The sequence below is a fragment of the Embiotoca jacksoni genome, unplaced genomic scaffold (assembly GCF_022577435.1).
Source record: "Embiotoca jacksoni isolate LCO1_2020_lvr unplaced genomic scaffold, fEmbJac1.0.p SCAF_63, whole genome shotgun sequence".
Taxonomy (NCBI): domain Eukaryota; kingdom Metazoa; phylum Chordata; class Actinopteri; family Embiotocidae; genus Embiotoca; species Embiotoca jacksoni.
Genome location: NW_027185418.1, coordinates 82,341 through 99,086, shown reverse-complemented (window position 1 = coordinate 99,086; position 16,746 = coordinate 82,341). Strand labels below are relative to the sequence as shown.

Below are 16,746 nucleotides of genomic sequence, written 5' to 3'. Positions count from 1 at the left end.
AGAGTGTCGGTGAAAAGCTCGTGAAATGTTTACTCTCCTTGCAGAAAGAGGAACGTCTGGACTTTTTAAAGTAAGTCTGAGTCATGTACAAAGTTTAAAATAACATTTTTAATCTTGATAGAGAAGGATGTGGTTTTTAGTTCTGTTTTGAAGGTGCGACAGTTGGTGTTAGGTGAGAAACTAATGCTCAGTTGTGATAAGAAGTCTTCACTATAAATAGTTTGAACTCACACAGTGTGTCTGCAGCATTTTCTCAGGCTGCTGCAGTTCATCAGTGCTGGAAGAAGTATTCAGGTCCTTTACTTAAGTAAAAGTACCAACACAACGTGTATCTACTTCACGACAGGTAAAAATCCTACATTCAAAACCTTGCATTAGTAAAAACATGAGTATTAACAGTTAAATTTACTTAACATATCAAACAGTAACAGTTTAGAAAAGACTCCCTGTTAGTGTGTCATCATGTGTTTGTGGTACCGCTGTCCTGTGAGAACCGCTCATCTCTAAAAACAACAATCTGAGAAAAACAATCCTGTTTTCAGCTTTGTGACGATGTGTTTTTTTTTTAAAATAGTTTATTTAGAAGTAGGAACATATAATCCTTCACTTTTTCTGAAAAGTTCCAATTCGATTCACCAAAATTTGGAGAGACATGGTTTTCACTGGACAAGAAGGGTATGAAAAATTGTAATCTTAAAAGTAACTAAAGCTGTCAAACCTCTGATATGTGGTCGAATAGAACAATGAAGCTTCACAACAGGAAATACTAAAGTAAAAGTACATGTATCTCAAATTTGTACTTAAGTATTTGAGTAAATGTACTTGGTTACATTCCACCACCATCTTTTATCAAATGTAAGTGACTTTGATCATCAGAGTTTATCCCAGCATGCACTGCATAACAGGCAGGAAAAGAACAGCATCAACACGCAGACAAACTGACTCACCTGCAGACACATGTGAATGTAACCCTTGCTGTTGCAGCACGTAATCTTTTACTAAAGGGTAATCTATGATGCTAACCCTGGCACTACTATCTATGTAACATCAGTATCTGAGGTTCTTTAACAGTTCAGGCCAAGCTTTTTTCAGGTTACCTTGGTTACAGTTCACTTCATTTCAATTACTCGGTTGGGTAAGGAGATTGGTGGTAGCAACTCTATACAAGAGCAATGAGACCTCCAGCCCACAAAGCACACACACAACCAATGATTCAATGATGAGGGAATATATTTACAGAATTATTTAAACCATTTCACTTGAACAATACCTTTAAATCTCACATTAACTCAACTTCATCTCTTAACAATAAAATGAATTCCACTTAAATCAAATAACTGTAACAAAAATTGGATAAACAACCATTGAATTGCATATTATGACAAATAATCACTCAAATCAGGTATAAACCTCTGAACTCTGTTAAACCCAAAATAATTCAGTTGTTAGATCTTAATAGTCTGTTTTAGTCCTTTACAGTTGTCAGTCAAAGTAGGTCTCATTTATATCTTTGGAAGTTCCTTAACGTTCAACAGTTCACCATTAGTCTCTTCCAACGGATTTCCGGTTGTTTGTTTGAATCCAAAACAACTCTGAGATCTCAGAAAACAAAGTGCCAATAAAATTGGATCCTTTATATTTCTCGGTGAAGATCCAGACAGGATAGCAGATGAAGCAGCTCGTAGTCACTTGATGAATCCCTAAAAAAAAAAAAAAACAGCCTGTACACAAGTGTGCAGAACATCATCATATAGTCCGAGTTTCCTCTTTTTCCATCACATTAGATTTACACAAAACTTTCACAACTTTAAACACTTGTGACTAAATTATCTCATTTTGTCTCAATTTCAAACAATACACTTGGCAATCAACATACTTTTACAACATATACAGAAACTTTGACAAAAATTCAACACACACACACACACACACACACACACACACACACACACACACACAGTTATGTGCTTCATTCACATCATCCAAAATGTTGTTATCCTGGCTGGTTTTGCTTCGCTATGTTCCTCAAAGTAAATTACTCCCAATTCTCTGACACAAACTTAGTTAACAAGATAACCTCAGGTAGCAACTCACCTGGATAATCCACTTCATTGAAGAAACGCCCGACGGAGTTCGTCCCGGTGAGAACTTCTCCCTCGACAGCTCCGCTGCAGCTCAGCATGTAACTCACTTACAATACTGTTAAATTCACTCGATATCTCTTGGGAATCTCAAAATATCTGACTTTGCTCCAAATCTTGTCTGCCTCCTGCACCTGTCTTAGCTGCGGGGTCTCCGGTAGGTGAGTGCGTGGTTCAGAGAGTGGGAGGGGGGGCTACGGGCTCTGCTACGTTCACACCACCAGCTGGTTTGGTGAGACGTTTAGGGAACGTCTGTAAATTGGGATACTGAACGTTACAGAATTAAGTGAACATGGGAGAACACGTGACCTCGACGGTGAAGAGCTTCCATCACCCTCAAATCCAGGACCCCCGGTGTACAGTGACCACTGATCCTTTTTGATGACCGGGAAGAAAAATTAGTGCAAAACAGGTTTTGACTTGATCAGCATTTTAGGTAACAGCACTGAAAAAGATATTCAAACATGAAATCCCTCTTTGTAAAACACAACATGTGCTTCGCTGATAAATTGAACTTCCTGTTGTAATCTGGAGATTTGTTGGAGCTGATGTTGACGGTGTGATTGATTAATGAGGTCCAAACGTGGTGAACATACTGAGACCAGATCTGTTCCTGCCTCATACTGATTGAACTTGTTATATCATCCTGAAGAATGCAGTTCATCCTGACTTAATCAAAACTAACTGACATTTTTAATGAGAAGTTTTTGAGAGAGATTAGAAAAAAAACAAGAAAACAGAAATATTGTTGTTCAGTATAGCATTTTTAGTCAACATAACAGGATAAAAAAAACACGCATTTGCTTCTTAATAGATATCTAACATTATCTGCTGCCTCAACGTGTGAAGACTTATTTACATCAGAATACAAATGTTGAAGAAAACAGCTTTGGAAGCATTTTGTTGAGAAGTAATGCAGCGCCCTCTGTTGGCCAATCAGCGGCAACAGTGTTAAAAATTACATTCAGGAAACAAATATTTTCGAATATCTATTTATACATTACATCTGAAGTTTGTTTGTTTTTTTCCAAATATGTACACAAAGTACCTTAAACAAACAGCTGTTAAAAGAAGCACACTTTAACTTAATTTCTAAGTTTTGTTTTTTCCAAAAATATTAAACGTGATATTACTAGAAATCTTCATATTTTGACATTATTAAGCCAGTTGGCATTATCTTACATAAGATTAATCTTTGCAGACTATCAAGTTACTTTCTGAAGTTTGACTCAAACAGACAAAGACTTCTGTTCACAGATCCATCTGTTCCTGTTGTTACAGGTCACTGATTTCCATCCGTTGTTAGTTACAGAAATTGCACAGTGACCATCAGTCGGGTTTTCTGTCCAGGAGCTGAGGAAACAAAAACATCAGTTGGATCCAGAGTCAAGATTTTATCATTCAAAGTGTTTAGAAATGCGTCTCTTACCTGTCAGCCAGATCACTTCCATCGACCCACTTCCATTTTCCACCATCAGCTTTCAGTCCAATCCAGTACCCTTTGTTTCCTGAACTTCCCCAGCTGTTATCACTGACATATTTCTGAGGACAACAGAGGAAAAGCGATCAGAGATATTTACTTACTTTAATAAACTCACTGTGACCAACAGACTCAGCGTGTGTTCAGATCTTCAGAAAATACATTTTCATTTAATATAAGCTGTCATTACCTTTTCTTCTGCATTATCTACAACCACCAAATCAGAACTCCTTATTGTGCAGTTTTCTCGAGCTTCTTCCCAGGTTTTCCAATCGGTAGAGAACTGATAGTTTAAAACCACATAGCAACTGGACTGGAACTGATTCCAGCCCGGCTGACAAGATTTACACTGTCTTCCTGAAATAACAGAGATCAACAAATGAACAACTTTACTGTCTCGTTATATCAAGATTCAATATATTTGTAACTAATGGGATCCCAACATACCGCCATCTTTGGGACAGTAGGCATCAATGCTCCACTGAGCTCGACTGATGTTGAGCTCATTCCCCTTTGCCTCCATGTCCTTTATTTGATTTGTAAGGTTTCTCTTCTCCATCTCCAGCTTCTGGTTTTGCATCGTGAGGTTCATCTTTTCTGCCGTGAGATTTGTGACCTTGCTCTCTAAGACAGCATTGGCTCGTGTCAGGTTGGTGTTGTCCTCCCTTAAATTGTTGTTGAGGTTTGTCAGGTTGCGATTCATTTCCAGAAGAGTCGTTTGGATGTTTTCTTGACTGAATGTAGCAACTGCAAAATGAAAATGAGCTTCTTAAGGGAGAGTAAGCAGTTTTGGTATTGTTCATTTTGCTTTTGTTATTTCATCACAGATCAAAGCTGCTTCCTATCTGTTGTACTTCAGGTCTGCCAGCCTTTTGGGAGCTATAAGCTCAGACTGTGTTTTTTCTATTTCAGAGAACAACAAAAAACCCACAAAAAGACCAACACTCACAATGTGTTAAGCCATCTTTCAATATTTCACAGCTTCCCCCATTGATTCACACAAAATTCACTCAAAACAGCTTAACAATGACATTTTTAGTAAAAATGACTGAAACAAAACTTAATGGTAAATATGTTGTGGACTTTTTTTTTTTTTAGCCAATGATTTCATTTTCTAAACTTTTCACTGTTACCAAGAAACCCAACAGCAGGTGTAGATTTATTATTTGGCCTGATGTTTCCCAACATGGTGAATTACATGGCTATTATTAAGGCAAAATGTGCAATAATTGGTTACACAGTACTGAAATTACATATTGTATTAAAAAAAAAAAACCTGTTATACTATCTTCATACATTTGACCATGAATTATTGTGTCTCGTAATTCACTTTGTTCTTGACAGATTTAGAAAACTAGAAGCAGAAACTTATGGTATGTAAAACAATCTGATATCACATGATGGTCACAGAAGAAATATTATTCTATAAGGGTCTGTCTTGTGTCTAAGTTCGTGCATGGACTGTCTGTTTTACATACTTACTGTAGACACAGATTGCTGTGATGCCCAACAGCAAAATGACACAGAAAGTCGCCAAGCAACAAGCCAAGAGCCGATAGTGGCGACGTCGTCCGTCTGCTTTCTTGTCTGGCAGGAATCGGATAGACAAACATATAAATACGTGGCTTTAGAAGTCGGAGCTCATGAAATAACGTGGGTAACCAAAGTTACAGTCTTTTTCAGTTCAACATTTCCTCTTTACTTTGCCATCGCCAAAGAAGGTATTTTAAACTTAGTAAGTTAGAAACAGGAAGTATAAAAACTTTTAAATCAGACTGTGAAAACCTCAAATTAACTTAAATTCAACATGAGATTGCATTTTTAGACAAAACAATGTTTTGTAACAGAAAAACATGAGAAAGGAAACGCTTCATGGCCATTATGTATTATTAATGTTCACGTGGGAGACTAAAAGGAAAGATTTACAATTTCTAAAATGTTTGTTATCAATTCTTTCAGACATTGTGCTACAGATGAACCAGGTTGGAGGCAGAAGTGGACATAGCCTCCATTCCTATGAGGCCAACCAAGTAATGTCAACTAATACAACGCTGTAATGCATTTAAGCGTCTCATTGTTTGTTTATTTTTTGCTAAGTAATCTGTCCTTCAGATATGATAAGAATTGATAGATGTTGAAAATATAGTCATCAGTTGTCATTCAATTAAAGGTGATAATCTTAAAAATATATATTTATAAGAACATTTGTAAAACTCTTAAATCATGTTTCAATCGCATTTTGGGTTTCCGGTCGATAAGGGTTCACTAAAGTTTACAGATTGTGACCCGTCCAAACACATATTTTGGAGCTTGCCTGACTGAATGTTTAACAAATCAACTATTACACAATCATACACTTTTGACTTTTCTTAAATGATTTCTGCTGATTTAAATAAACCAATTTATTACAAACAACAATTATTCCACAACGTGGCGGTCAGTCAGGAGTTTTACACGTGTTGGTTTGTCTGTTTGTGTGTTTGTTTGTTTGTCTGATTTCACAAAGCCGATATCAGCACCAAATGTTCTCAGACTCACCTGTGTTTTGTTTTTGTGTTCTTTTACAACTTACCATTTGTGTCTGGACTTTGTTCGGTTGAGTTCTTTTTCACCTTCACTTCATCGTACACAGTTTCCTCTTTGTTTTCAGCTGAAAGGTTAAAAGTTAAAATAGTGTACAGTGTTTAAATATTAACAGTTCACTATAATCAACAATGAGATAAAAAAATTAAAAAACAAAACAACAACAACAATGACAAACTGCTTGGTTTAGTTAGCTAAATATGTAACCTGCTCCTACATCAGTACAAGAAATTAATATTTAATATGAGGAGGGTCACATAAACAAAGACTCTGTTCTAAAGCCAAAGTCTGAGAATATCTTTTCTAGCCGCTCTGTACTTTTAAAATTTGACTTACCTTCTGGTCGGGATCGGTTCTTATTTTTGAATACAACTGAAGCGTAGTTAACGTCCTCCGCCATCGCTACAACCTTTCTGTTGAGTCTATCTGAGTTGTAGTCAAAGAAGTACCACTGTAATTGAGCCACAGTGACTCACAAGAAGAGAAGTGGTTGTTTCCTCTGTTGAGGCGAATCTGTCTCTAACGGCTTTGAAATACATCAACTTCTGCTTTTCCAGAGAAAATCATTTGTATGCACGACAGTCCAGATATCAACTTCAAGCCAACACTGTGTTCCTGTTCCATAATCAGCTTGATATAAAAGATATTATTACAATGAGTATATAACATGGTATAACAAGATTACTAACATGTAACTAGGACTTTGGATGTTTTCTTGGTTTTGTGTAAAACACCAATAACCAAATGAATTTTGTTGAGAAATCGTTTTTTTGTTGGCCAATCAGTAGCAAGAGTTTAAAACATTATACAGGAAACAAATATTTTCTAATATCTATTCATACGTTAGATCTGCGTTTTTTTTTTTCCAAATATGCACAAAAAGTACATAAACAGCTGTTAAAAGTTGCACACTAAGTTTACATCTCAGTTTTTGTTTGTACAAAAATATTAAAGGTGATATTACTTGAAATCTTCACATTTTGACATTATTAAGCCAGTTGGCATTATCTTAAATGTAATTAATCTTTTCAAACTATCATGTTACCTTCTGAAGTTTGACTCAAACAGACAAAGCCTTCATTTCACAGATCCAATTGTTCCTGTTGTTACAGTTCACTGATTTCCATCCTTCATTTTTTACAGAAATTGCACAGTGACCATCAGTCGTCTCTTCTATCCTGAATATATGAAATGGAAACGCTGGTGCAGTGATGTTAAAATTTACAGGGAAGTTTGTGTTTTTTTGGGTCTGTTTCTAAGTTGAGCCTCTATTTCAAAACATGTGGTCAGTTGTTGTGAGAGGAAGTTTTCTAATTTGTCCTTTTCCATCTAAAAATATACAGTTTCTTTGTTTCATCTAATCAGAACTCGATCAGTAATATGATTGTGTTACATGTTGTTTTTCTGACCAATGATGATTGAATAAATGTCTGAATTCAGGTAAGCTGACCAGCCTGGATGGACTGCCATTTAAAATTCAGACACAGAACACATCCACACGCTGATCTCCAACGGCACCGATCAAACACAAATGTTTAAATATCTGCAGCAAATTAGTCCGTATTTATAGAATCACTCCCAATGTGCTCGGCAGCCTGGAAAAATCATGGTAATAAATGTAAAGATGAAAAGGATTTTTTTTTTAACTCTTCAAATGTAATTGCTGCCAAACTTACACTGTGTTGTTGTGCTTTAAAAAGGCATCATGCATTACAGAAATATGATTCTGCTACACAAAAGAGTGTCGGTGAAAAGCGTGAGAAATGTTTACTCTCCTTGCAGATAGAGGAACGTCTAGACTTTTTAAAGTAAGTCTGAGTTGTGAAGCAAGTTTAAAATACCAGTTTTAACCTTGATAGAGAATCATGTGGTTTTTAGTTCTGTTTTGAAGTTGCGACAGTTGGTGTTTGGTGAGAAACTAATGCCCAGTTGTGATGAGAAGTCTTATTTATAAATAGTTTGAACTCACACAGTGTGTCTGCAGCATCTTCTCAGGCTGCTGCAGTTCATCAGTGCTGGAAGAAGTATTCAGGTCCTTTACTTAAGTAAAAGTACCAACACAACGTGTATCTACTTCACGACAGGTAAAAATCCTACATTCAAAACCTTGCATTAGTAAAAACATGAGTATTAACAGTTAAATTTACTTAACATATCAAACAGTAACAGTTTAGAAAAGACTCCCTGTTAGTGTGTCATCATGTGTTTGTAGTACCGCTGTCCTGTGAGAACCACTCATCTCTAAAAACAACAATCTGAGAAAAACATCCCTGTTTTCAGCTTTGTGACGATGTGTTTTTTTTTTAAATAGTTTATTTAGAAGTAGGAACATATAATCCTTCACTTTTTCTGAAAAGTTCCAATTCGATTCACCAAAATTTGGAGAGACATGGTTTTCACTGGACAAGAAGGGTATGAAAAATTGTAATCTTAAAAGTAACTAAAGCTGTCAAACCTCTGATATGTGGTCGAATAGAACAATGAAGCTTCACAACAGGAAATACTAAAGTAAAAGTACATGTATCTCAAATTTGTACTTAAGTATTTGAGTAAATGTACTTGGTTACATTCCACCACCGTCTTTTATCAAATGCAAGTGACTTTGATCATCAGAGTTTATCCCAGCATGCACTGCATAACAGGCAGGAAAAGAACAGCATCAACACACAGACAAACTGACTCACCTACAGACACATGTGAATGTAACCCTTGCTGTTGCAGCACGTAATCTTTTACTAAAGGGTAATCTATGATGCTAACCCTGGCACTACTATCTATGTAACATCAGTATCTGAGGTTCTTTAACAGTTCAGGCCAAGCTTTTTTCAGGTTACCTTGGTTACAGTTCACTTCATTTCAATTACCCGGTTGGGTAAGGACATTGGTGGTAGCAACTCTATACAAGAGCAATGAGACCTCCAGCCCACAAACCACACACACAACCAATGATTCAATGATGAGGGAATATATTTACAGAATTATTTAAACCATTTTACTTGAACAATACCTTTAAATCTCACATTAACTCAACTTCAGCTCTTAACAACAAAATGAATTCCACTTAACTCAAATAACTGTGTAACAAAAATTGGATAAACAACCATTGAATTGCATATTATGACAAATAATGTCACTAAAATCAGGTATAAACCTCTGAACTCTGTTAAACCCCAAATAATTCAGTTGTTAGATCTTAATAGTCTGTTTTAGTCCTTTACAGTTGTCAGTCAAAGTAGGTCTCATTTATATCTTTGGAAGTTCCTTAACGTTCAACAGTTCACCATTAGTCTCTTCCAACGGATTTCTGGTTGTTTGTTTGAATCCAAAACAACTCTGAGATCTCAGAAAACAAAGTGCCAATAAAACTGGATCCTTTATATTTCTCGGTGAAGATCCAGACAGGATAGCAGATGAAGCAGCTCGTAGTCACTTGATGAATCCCTAAAAAAAAAAACAGCCTGTACACAAGTGTGCAGAACATCATCATATAGTCAGAGTTTCCTCTTTTTCCATCACATTAGATTTACACAAAACTTTCACAACTTTAAACACTTGTGACTAAATTATCTCATTTTGCCTCAATTTCAAACAATACACTTGGCAATCAACATACTTTTACAACATATACAGTAACTTTTACAAAAATTCAACACACACACACACACACACACACACACACACACACACACACAGTTATGTGCTTCATTCACATCATACAAAATGTTGTTATCCTGGCTGGTTTTGCTTCGCTATGTTCCTCAAAGTAAATTACTCCCAATTCTCTGACACAAACTTAGTTAACAAGATAACCTCAGGTAGCAACTCACCTGGATAATCCACTTCATTGAAGAAACGCCCGACGGAGTTCGTCCCGGTGAGAACTTCTCCCTCGACAGCTCCGCTGCAGCTCAGCATGTAACTCACTTACAATACTGTTAAATTCACTCGATATCTCTTGGGAATCTCAAAATATCTGACTTTGCTCCAAATCTTGTCTGCCTCCTGCACCTGTCTTAGCTGCGGGGTCTCCGGTAGGTGAGTGCGTGGTTCAGAGAGTGGGAGGGGGGGCTAAGGGCTCTGCTACGTTCAGACCACCAGCTGGTTTGGTGAGACGTTTAGGGAACGTCTGTAAATTAGGCGACTGAAAGTTACCCGGGTTACGTGAACATGGGAGAACACGTGACCTCGACAGAGAAGAGCTTCCATCACCCTCAAATCCAGGACCCCCGGTGTACAGTGACCACTGATCCTTTTTGATGACCAGGAAGAAAAATTAGTGCAAAACAGGTTTTGACTTGATCAGCATTTTAGGTAACAGCACTGAAAAAGATATTCAAACATGAAATCCCTCTTTGTAAAACACACAATATGTACTTGGCTGATAAATTGAACTTCCTGTTGTAATCTGGAGATTTGTTGGAGCTGATGTCGACGGTGTGATTGATTAATGAGGTCCAAACGTGGTGAACATACTGAGACCAGATCTGTTCCTGCCTCATACTGATTGAACTTGTTATATCATCCTGAAGAATGCAGTTCATCCTGACTTTATCAAAACTTAATGACATTTTTAACGAGAATGTTTTGAGAGATTAGAAAAAAAAAAAAGAAAACAGAAATATTGTTGTTCAGTTTAACATTTTTATTCAACATAACAGGATAAAAACATGCATTTTCTTCTAAATAGATATCTAACATTATCTGCTGCCTCAACGTGTGAAGACTTATTTACATCAGAATACAAATGTTGAAGAAAACAGCTTTGGAAGCATTTAGTTGAGAAGTAATTCAGCGCCCTCTGTTGGCCAATCAGCTGCAACAGTGTTAAAAATTACAGACAGGAAACAAATATTTTTGAATATCTAAATTAATACATTGTATCTGTGTTTGTTTTTATTTTTCCCAAATATGTACACTAAGTACATTAAACAAACAGCTGTTAAAAGTAGCACACTTTAACTTTATTTCTAAGTTTTGGTTTTTCCAAAAATATTAAATGTGATATTACTAGAAATTTTCATATTTTGACATTATTAAGCCAGTTGGCATTATCTTACATAAGATTAATCTTTGCAGACTATCAAGTTACCTTCTGAAGTTTGACTCAAACAGACAAATACTTCTGTTCACAGATCCATCTGTTCGTGTCGTTACAGTTCACTGATTTCCATCCTTGAGTTTGGCGAGAAATTGCACAATGACCATCAGTCGGGTTTTCTGTCCAGGAGCTGAGGAAACAAAAACATCAGTTGGATCCAGAGTCAAGATTTTATCAATCAAAGTGTTTAGAAATGCGTCTCTTACCTGTCAGCCAGATCACTTCCATCGACCCACTTCCATTTTCCATCTTCAACTTTCAGTCCAATCCAGTACCCTTCGTTTCCTGAACTTTTCCAGCTGTTATCACTGACATATGTCTGAGGACAACAGAGGAAAAAGGATCAGAGATATTTACTTACTTTAATAAACTCACTGTGACCAACAGACTCAGCGTGTGTTCAGATCTTCAGAAAATACATTTCCATTTAATAAATGCTGTCATTACCTTTTCTTCTGCATTATCTACAACCACCAAATCAGAACTCCTTATTTTGCAGTGTTCTCGAGCTTCTTCCCAGGTTTTCCGATCGGTAGAAGACTTGTAGTCAAAAACCACATTGCAACTGGACTGGAACAGATTCCAGCCCGGCTGACAAGACTTACACTGTCTTCCTGAAATAACAGAGATCAACTAATAATCAACTTTACTGTCTCGTTATATCAGGATTCAATATTTTTGTGACTAATGGGATCCCATCATACTGCCATCTTTTCTCGGACAGTAGGCATCAATGCTCCACTGAGCTCGACTGATGTTGAGCTCATTCCCCTTTGCCTCCATGTCGTTTATTTGATTTGTAAGGTTTCTCTTCTCCATCTCCAGCTTCTGGGTTTGCATCGTGAGTTTCATCTTTTCTGCCGTGAGATTTGTGACCTTGCTCTCTAAGACAGCATTGGCTTGTGTCAGGTTGGTGTTGTCCTCCCTTAAGTTGTTGTTGAGGTTTGTCAGGTTGCGATTCATTTCCAGAAGAGTCGTTTGGCTGGTTTCCTGGCTGACAACTGCAAAATGAAAATTAGCTTCTTAAGGGAGAGTAAGCAGTTTTGGTATTGTTCATTTTGCTTTTGTTATTTCATCACAGATCAAAGCTGCTTCCTGTCTGTTGTACTTAAGGTTTGCCAGCCTTTTGGGAGCTATAAGCTAAGATTGTGTTTTTTCTATTTCAGAGAACAACAAAAAACCCACAAAAAGACCGACACTCACAATGTGTTAAGCCATCTTTCAATATTTCACAGCTTCCCCCAATGGTTCATACAAAATTCACTCAAAACAGCTTAACAATAAAATTTTAAGTAAAAATGACTGAAACAAAACTTAATGGTAAATATGTTGTGGATTTTTTGTTTGATTTTAGCCAATGATTTCGTTTTCTAAACTTTTCACTGTTACCAAGAAACCCAACAGCAGGTGTAGCTTTATTATTTGGCCTGATGTTTCCCAACATGGTGAATTACATGGCTATTATTAAGGCAAAATGTGCAATAATTGGTTACACAGAACTGAAAATATATATATTGTTTAAAAAAAAACCTGTGTTATACTATCTTCATACATTTGACCATGAATTATTGTGTCTAGTAATTCACTTTGTTCTTAACAGATTTAGAAAACTAAAAGCAGAAACTTATGGTATGTAAAACAATCTGATATCACATGATGGTAACAGAAGAAATATTATTCTATAAGGGTCTGCCTTGTGTCTAAGTTCGTGCATGGACTGTCTGTTTTACATACTTACTGTAGACACAGATTGCTATGATGCCCAACAGCAAAATGACACAGAAAGTCGCCAAGCAACAAGCCAAGAGCCGATAGTGGCGACGTCGTCCGTCTGCTTTCTTGTCTGGCAGGAATCGGATAGACAAACATATAAATACGTGGCTTTAGAAGTCAGAGTTATGAAATTATGTGGGTAACCAAAGTTACAGTCTTTTTCAGTCCAACATTTCCTCTTTACCTTGCCATTACCAAAGAAGATATTTTAAACTTAGTAAGTTAGAAACAGGAAGTATAAAAACTTTTAAATCAGACTGTGAAAACCTCAAATTAACTTAAATTCAACATGAGATTTCATTTTTAGACAAAACAATGTTTTGCAACGAAAAATCATCAGAAAGGAAACGCTTCATGGCCATTACGTATTATTAATGTTCACGTGGGACACTTAAAGGAAAGGTTTACAATTTCTCAAATGTTTGATATCAATTCTTTCAGACATTGTGCTACAGATGAACCAGGTTGTAGGCAGAAGTGGACATAGCCTCCATTCCTATGAGGCCAACCCAGTCATATCGACTAATATAACGCTGCAATGTATTTAAGCATCTCATTGTTTGTTTATATTTTGCGTGGTAATCTGTCCTTCAGATATGATAAGAATTGCTAGATGTTGAATATATAGTCATCAGTTGTCTTTCAATTAAAAGTGGTAGTCTTAAAAATATATATTTATAAGAACATTTGTAAAACTCTTAAATAATATTTCAATTCACAATTTGGGTTTCCGGTCGATAAGGGTTCACTAAAGTTTACAGATTGTGACCCGTCCAAACACATATTTTGGGGCTTGCCTGACTGAATGTTTACCAAATCAACTACTACACAATCATACATTTTTGACTTTTCTTAAATGATTTCTGTTGATTTAAATAAACCAATTTATTACAAACAACAATTATTCCACAACGTGGCGGTCAGTCAGAAGTTTTACACGTGTTTGTTTGTTTGTTTGTTTGTTTGTTTGATTTCACAAAGCCGATATCAGCACCAAATGTTCTCAGACTCACCTGTGTTTTATTTTTGTGTTCTTTTACAACTTACCATTTGTGTCTGGACTTTGTTCGGTTGATTTCTTTTTCTCCTTCACTTCATCGTACACAGTTTCTTCTTTGTTTTTAGCTGAAAGGTTAAATAGTGTACAGTGGTTAAATATTAACAGTTCACTATAATCAACAATGCGATAAAAGAAAAAAAAAATCAAGAACAATGCCAAACTGCTTGGTTTAGATAGCTAAACTATTGTACACCAGTACAATAAATTAATATTTAATATGAGGAGGGTCACATAAACAAAGACTCTCTTCTAAAGCCAAAGTCTGAGAATATCTTTTCGAGTCGCTCTGTACTTTTAAAAGTTGATTTACCTTCCGGTCGGGATCGGTTCTCATTTTTGAATACAACTGAAGCGTAGTTAACGTCCTCCGCCATCACTACAACCTTTCTGTTGAGTCTATCTGACTTGTAGTCAAAGAAGTACCACTGTAATTGAGCCACAGAGACTCAAAAAGAGAAGTGGTTGTTTCCTCTGTTGAGGCGAATCTGTCACAGTCTTGAAATATATCAACTTCTGCTTTACCAGAAAAAATCATTTGTATGCACGACAGTCCTGATGTAAACTTCAAGCCAACACTGTGTTCCTGTTCCATAATCAGCTTGATATAAAATATATTATTACAATGAATATATAACATGGTATCACAAGATTACTAATATGTAACTAGGACTTTGGATGTTTTCTTGGTTTTGTGTAAAACACCAATAACCAATTAAATTTAAACATTTGCTTTGTTGTGTTTTTTTTTGTTTTCTCTGCATCATCACTCACATGGTCTCACAACTTTACTGCAGATTGCTCCGGTCTGAACTATTTTGTGGCCGTCGATGCACGTATAAATGTTCTTGTAATACTGAGTACAGCAGTGTTAAGAGATACACTCACCTCACCCCAACACGTGGAGGCAGATGGCCGCCCACCTCGACAGAGAAGAGCTTCCATCACCCTCAAATCCAGGACCCCCGGTGTACAGTGACCACTGATCCTTTTTGATGACCAGGAAGAAAAATTAGTGCAAAACAGGTTTTGACTTGATCAGCATTTTAGGTAACAGCACTGAAAATGATATTCAAACATGAAATCCCTCTTTGTAAAACACACAATATGTACTTGGCTGATAAATTGAACTTCCTGTTGTAATCTGGAGATTTGTTGGAGCTGATGTCGACGGTGTGATTGATTAATGAGGTCCAAACGTGGTGAACATACTGAGACCAGATCTGTTCCTGCCTCATACTGATTGAACTTGTTATATCATCCTGAAGAATGCAGTTCATCCTGACTTTATCAAAACTTAATGACGTTTTTAATGAGAATGTTTTGAGATGAGAAAAAATAAAATAAAACAGAAATATAGTTGTTCAGTTTAACATTTTTATTCAACATAACAGGCTAAAAACACACATTTTCTTCTAAATAGATATCTAACATTATCTGCTGCCTCAACGTGTGAAGACTTATTTACATCAGAATACAAATGTTGAAGAAAACAGCTTTGGAAGCATTTTGTTGAGAAGTAATGCAGCGCCCACAGTTGGCCAGTTACAAAACAACAGTGTAAAAAATTGCAGACAGGAAACAAATATTTTGATATCTAAATTAATACATTATATCTGGGCTTTTTTCCAAATATGCACACAAAGTACCAAAACAAACAGCTATTAAAAGTAGCACACTTAAATTTTACTTCTAAGTTTTGGTTCTTACAAAAATATTAAATGTGATATTACTAGAAATCTTCAAATTTTGACATTATTAAGCCAGTTGGCATTATTTTACACGAAATTAATCCTTGCAAACTATCAGGTTATCTTCTGAAGTTTGACTCAAACAGACAAAGCCTTCTGTTCACAGATCCAATTGTTCCTGTCATTACAGTTCACTGATTTCCATCCTTGTGTTTCGTGAGAAATTGCACAGTGACCATCAGTCGGGTTTTCTATCCAGGAGATGAGGAAAACATAAAACATCAGTTGGATCAAGAGTCAAGATTTAATCATTTAAAGTGTTTAGAAATGTGTCTCTTACCTGTCAGCCAGATCACTTCCATCGACCCACTTCCATTTTCCACCATCAGCTTTCAGTCCAATCCAGTACCCTTTGTTTCCTGAACTTCTCCAGCTGTTTTCACTGACATATTTCTGAGGACAACACAGGAAAAGCGATCAGAGATATTTACTTACTTTAATAAACTCACTGTGACCAACAGACTCAGCGTGTGTTCAGATCTTCAGAAAATACATTTTCATTTAATATAAGCTGTCATTACCTTTTCTTCTGTATTATCTACAAGCACCAAATCAGAACTCCTTATTTTGCAGTTTTCTCGAGCTTCTTCCCAGGTTTTCCGATCGGTAGAAGTCTGGTAGTCCAAAACCACATAGCACCTGGACTGGAACAGATTCCAGCCCAGCTGACACAATGTACACCGTTTTCCTGAAATAACGGAGATCAACTAATAAACAACTTTACTGTCTCATTATATCAGGATTCAATATTTTTGTAACTAATGGGATCCCAACATACCGGCACCTCTTTTGGGACATTAGGCATCAATGATCCACTGAGCTCGACTGATGGTGAGCTCATTCCTCTTTGCCATGTCGTTTAT

The 16,746-nt window shown here is 36.4% G+C and overlaps 2 protein-coding genes and 2 long non-coding RNA genes across 4 annotated transcripts; all 4 read right to left on the bottom strand.

The window, feature by feature from the left end:
* Positions 1 to 88: 88 nt before the first annotated feature.
* LOC138213763 (uncharacterized) lies at positions 89 to 2,325 on the bottom strand. Its single transcript, XR_011179562.1, has 2 exons — positions 2,095 to 2,325; positions 89 to 1,700 (listed from the first exon to the last, which is right to left on the bottom strand). It is a non-coding gene; the product is annotated as an uncharacterized lncRNA (long non-coding RNA).
* Positions 2,326 to 2,897: 572 nt separating this feature from the next.
* On the bottom strand, positions 2,898 to 8,795 carry LOC138213761 (C-type lectin lectoxin-Phi1-like). Its single transcript, XM_069175015.1, has 7 exons — positions 8,174 to 8,795; positions 6,194 to 6,271; positions 5,104 to 5,208; positions 4,069 to 4,368; positions 3,812 to 3,978; positions 3,571 to 3,683; positions 2,898 to 3,494 (listed from the first exon to the last, which is right to left on the bottom strand). Exons 4-7 carry the CDS (start codon positions 4,322 to 4,324, stop codon positions 3,371 to 3,373), a joined length of 660 nt encoding a protein of 219 aa, XP_069031116.1. The 5' UTR covers positions 4,325 to 4,368; positions 5,104 to 5,208; positions 6,194 to 6,271; positions 8,174 to 8,795; the 3' UTR covers positions 2,898 to 3,370.
* A 2,513-nt stretch (positions 8,796 to 11,308) lies between these two features.
* Positions 11,309 to 12,265, bottom strand: LOC138213699 (snaclec VP12 subunit B-like). The gene is made up of 4 exons (XM_069174942.1): positions 12,007 to 12,265; positions 11,750 to 11,916; positions 11,509 to 11,621; positions 11,309 to 11,432 (listed from the first exon to the last, which is right to left on the bottom strand). Exons 1-4 carry the CDS (start codon positions 12,263 to 12,265, stop codon positions 11,309 to 11,311), a joined length of 663 nt encoding a protein of 220 aa, XP_069031043.1.
* A 728-nt stretch (positions 12,266 to 12,993) lies between these two features.
* LOC138213785 (uncharacterized) lies at positions 12,994 to 14,563 on the bottom strand. Its single transcript, XR_011179570.1, has 3 exons — positions 14,446 to 14,563; positions 14,123 to 14,200; positions 12,994 to 13,145 (listed from the first exon to the last, which is right to left on the bottom strand). It is a non-coding gene; the product is annotated as an uncharacterized lncRNA (long non-coding RNA).
* Positions 14,564 to 16,746: the final 2,183 nt, after the last annotated feature.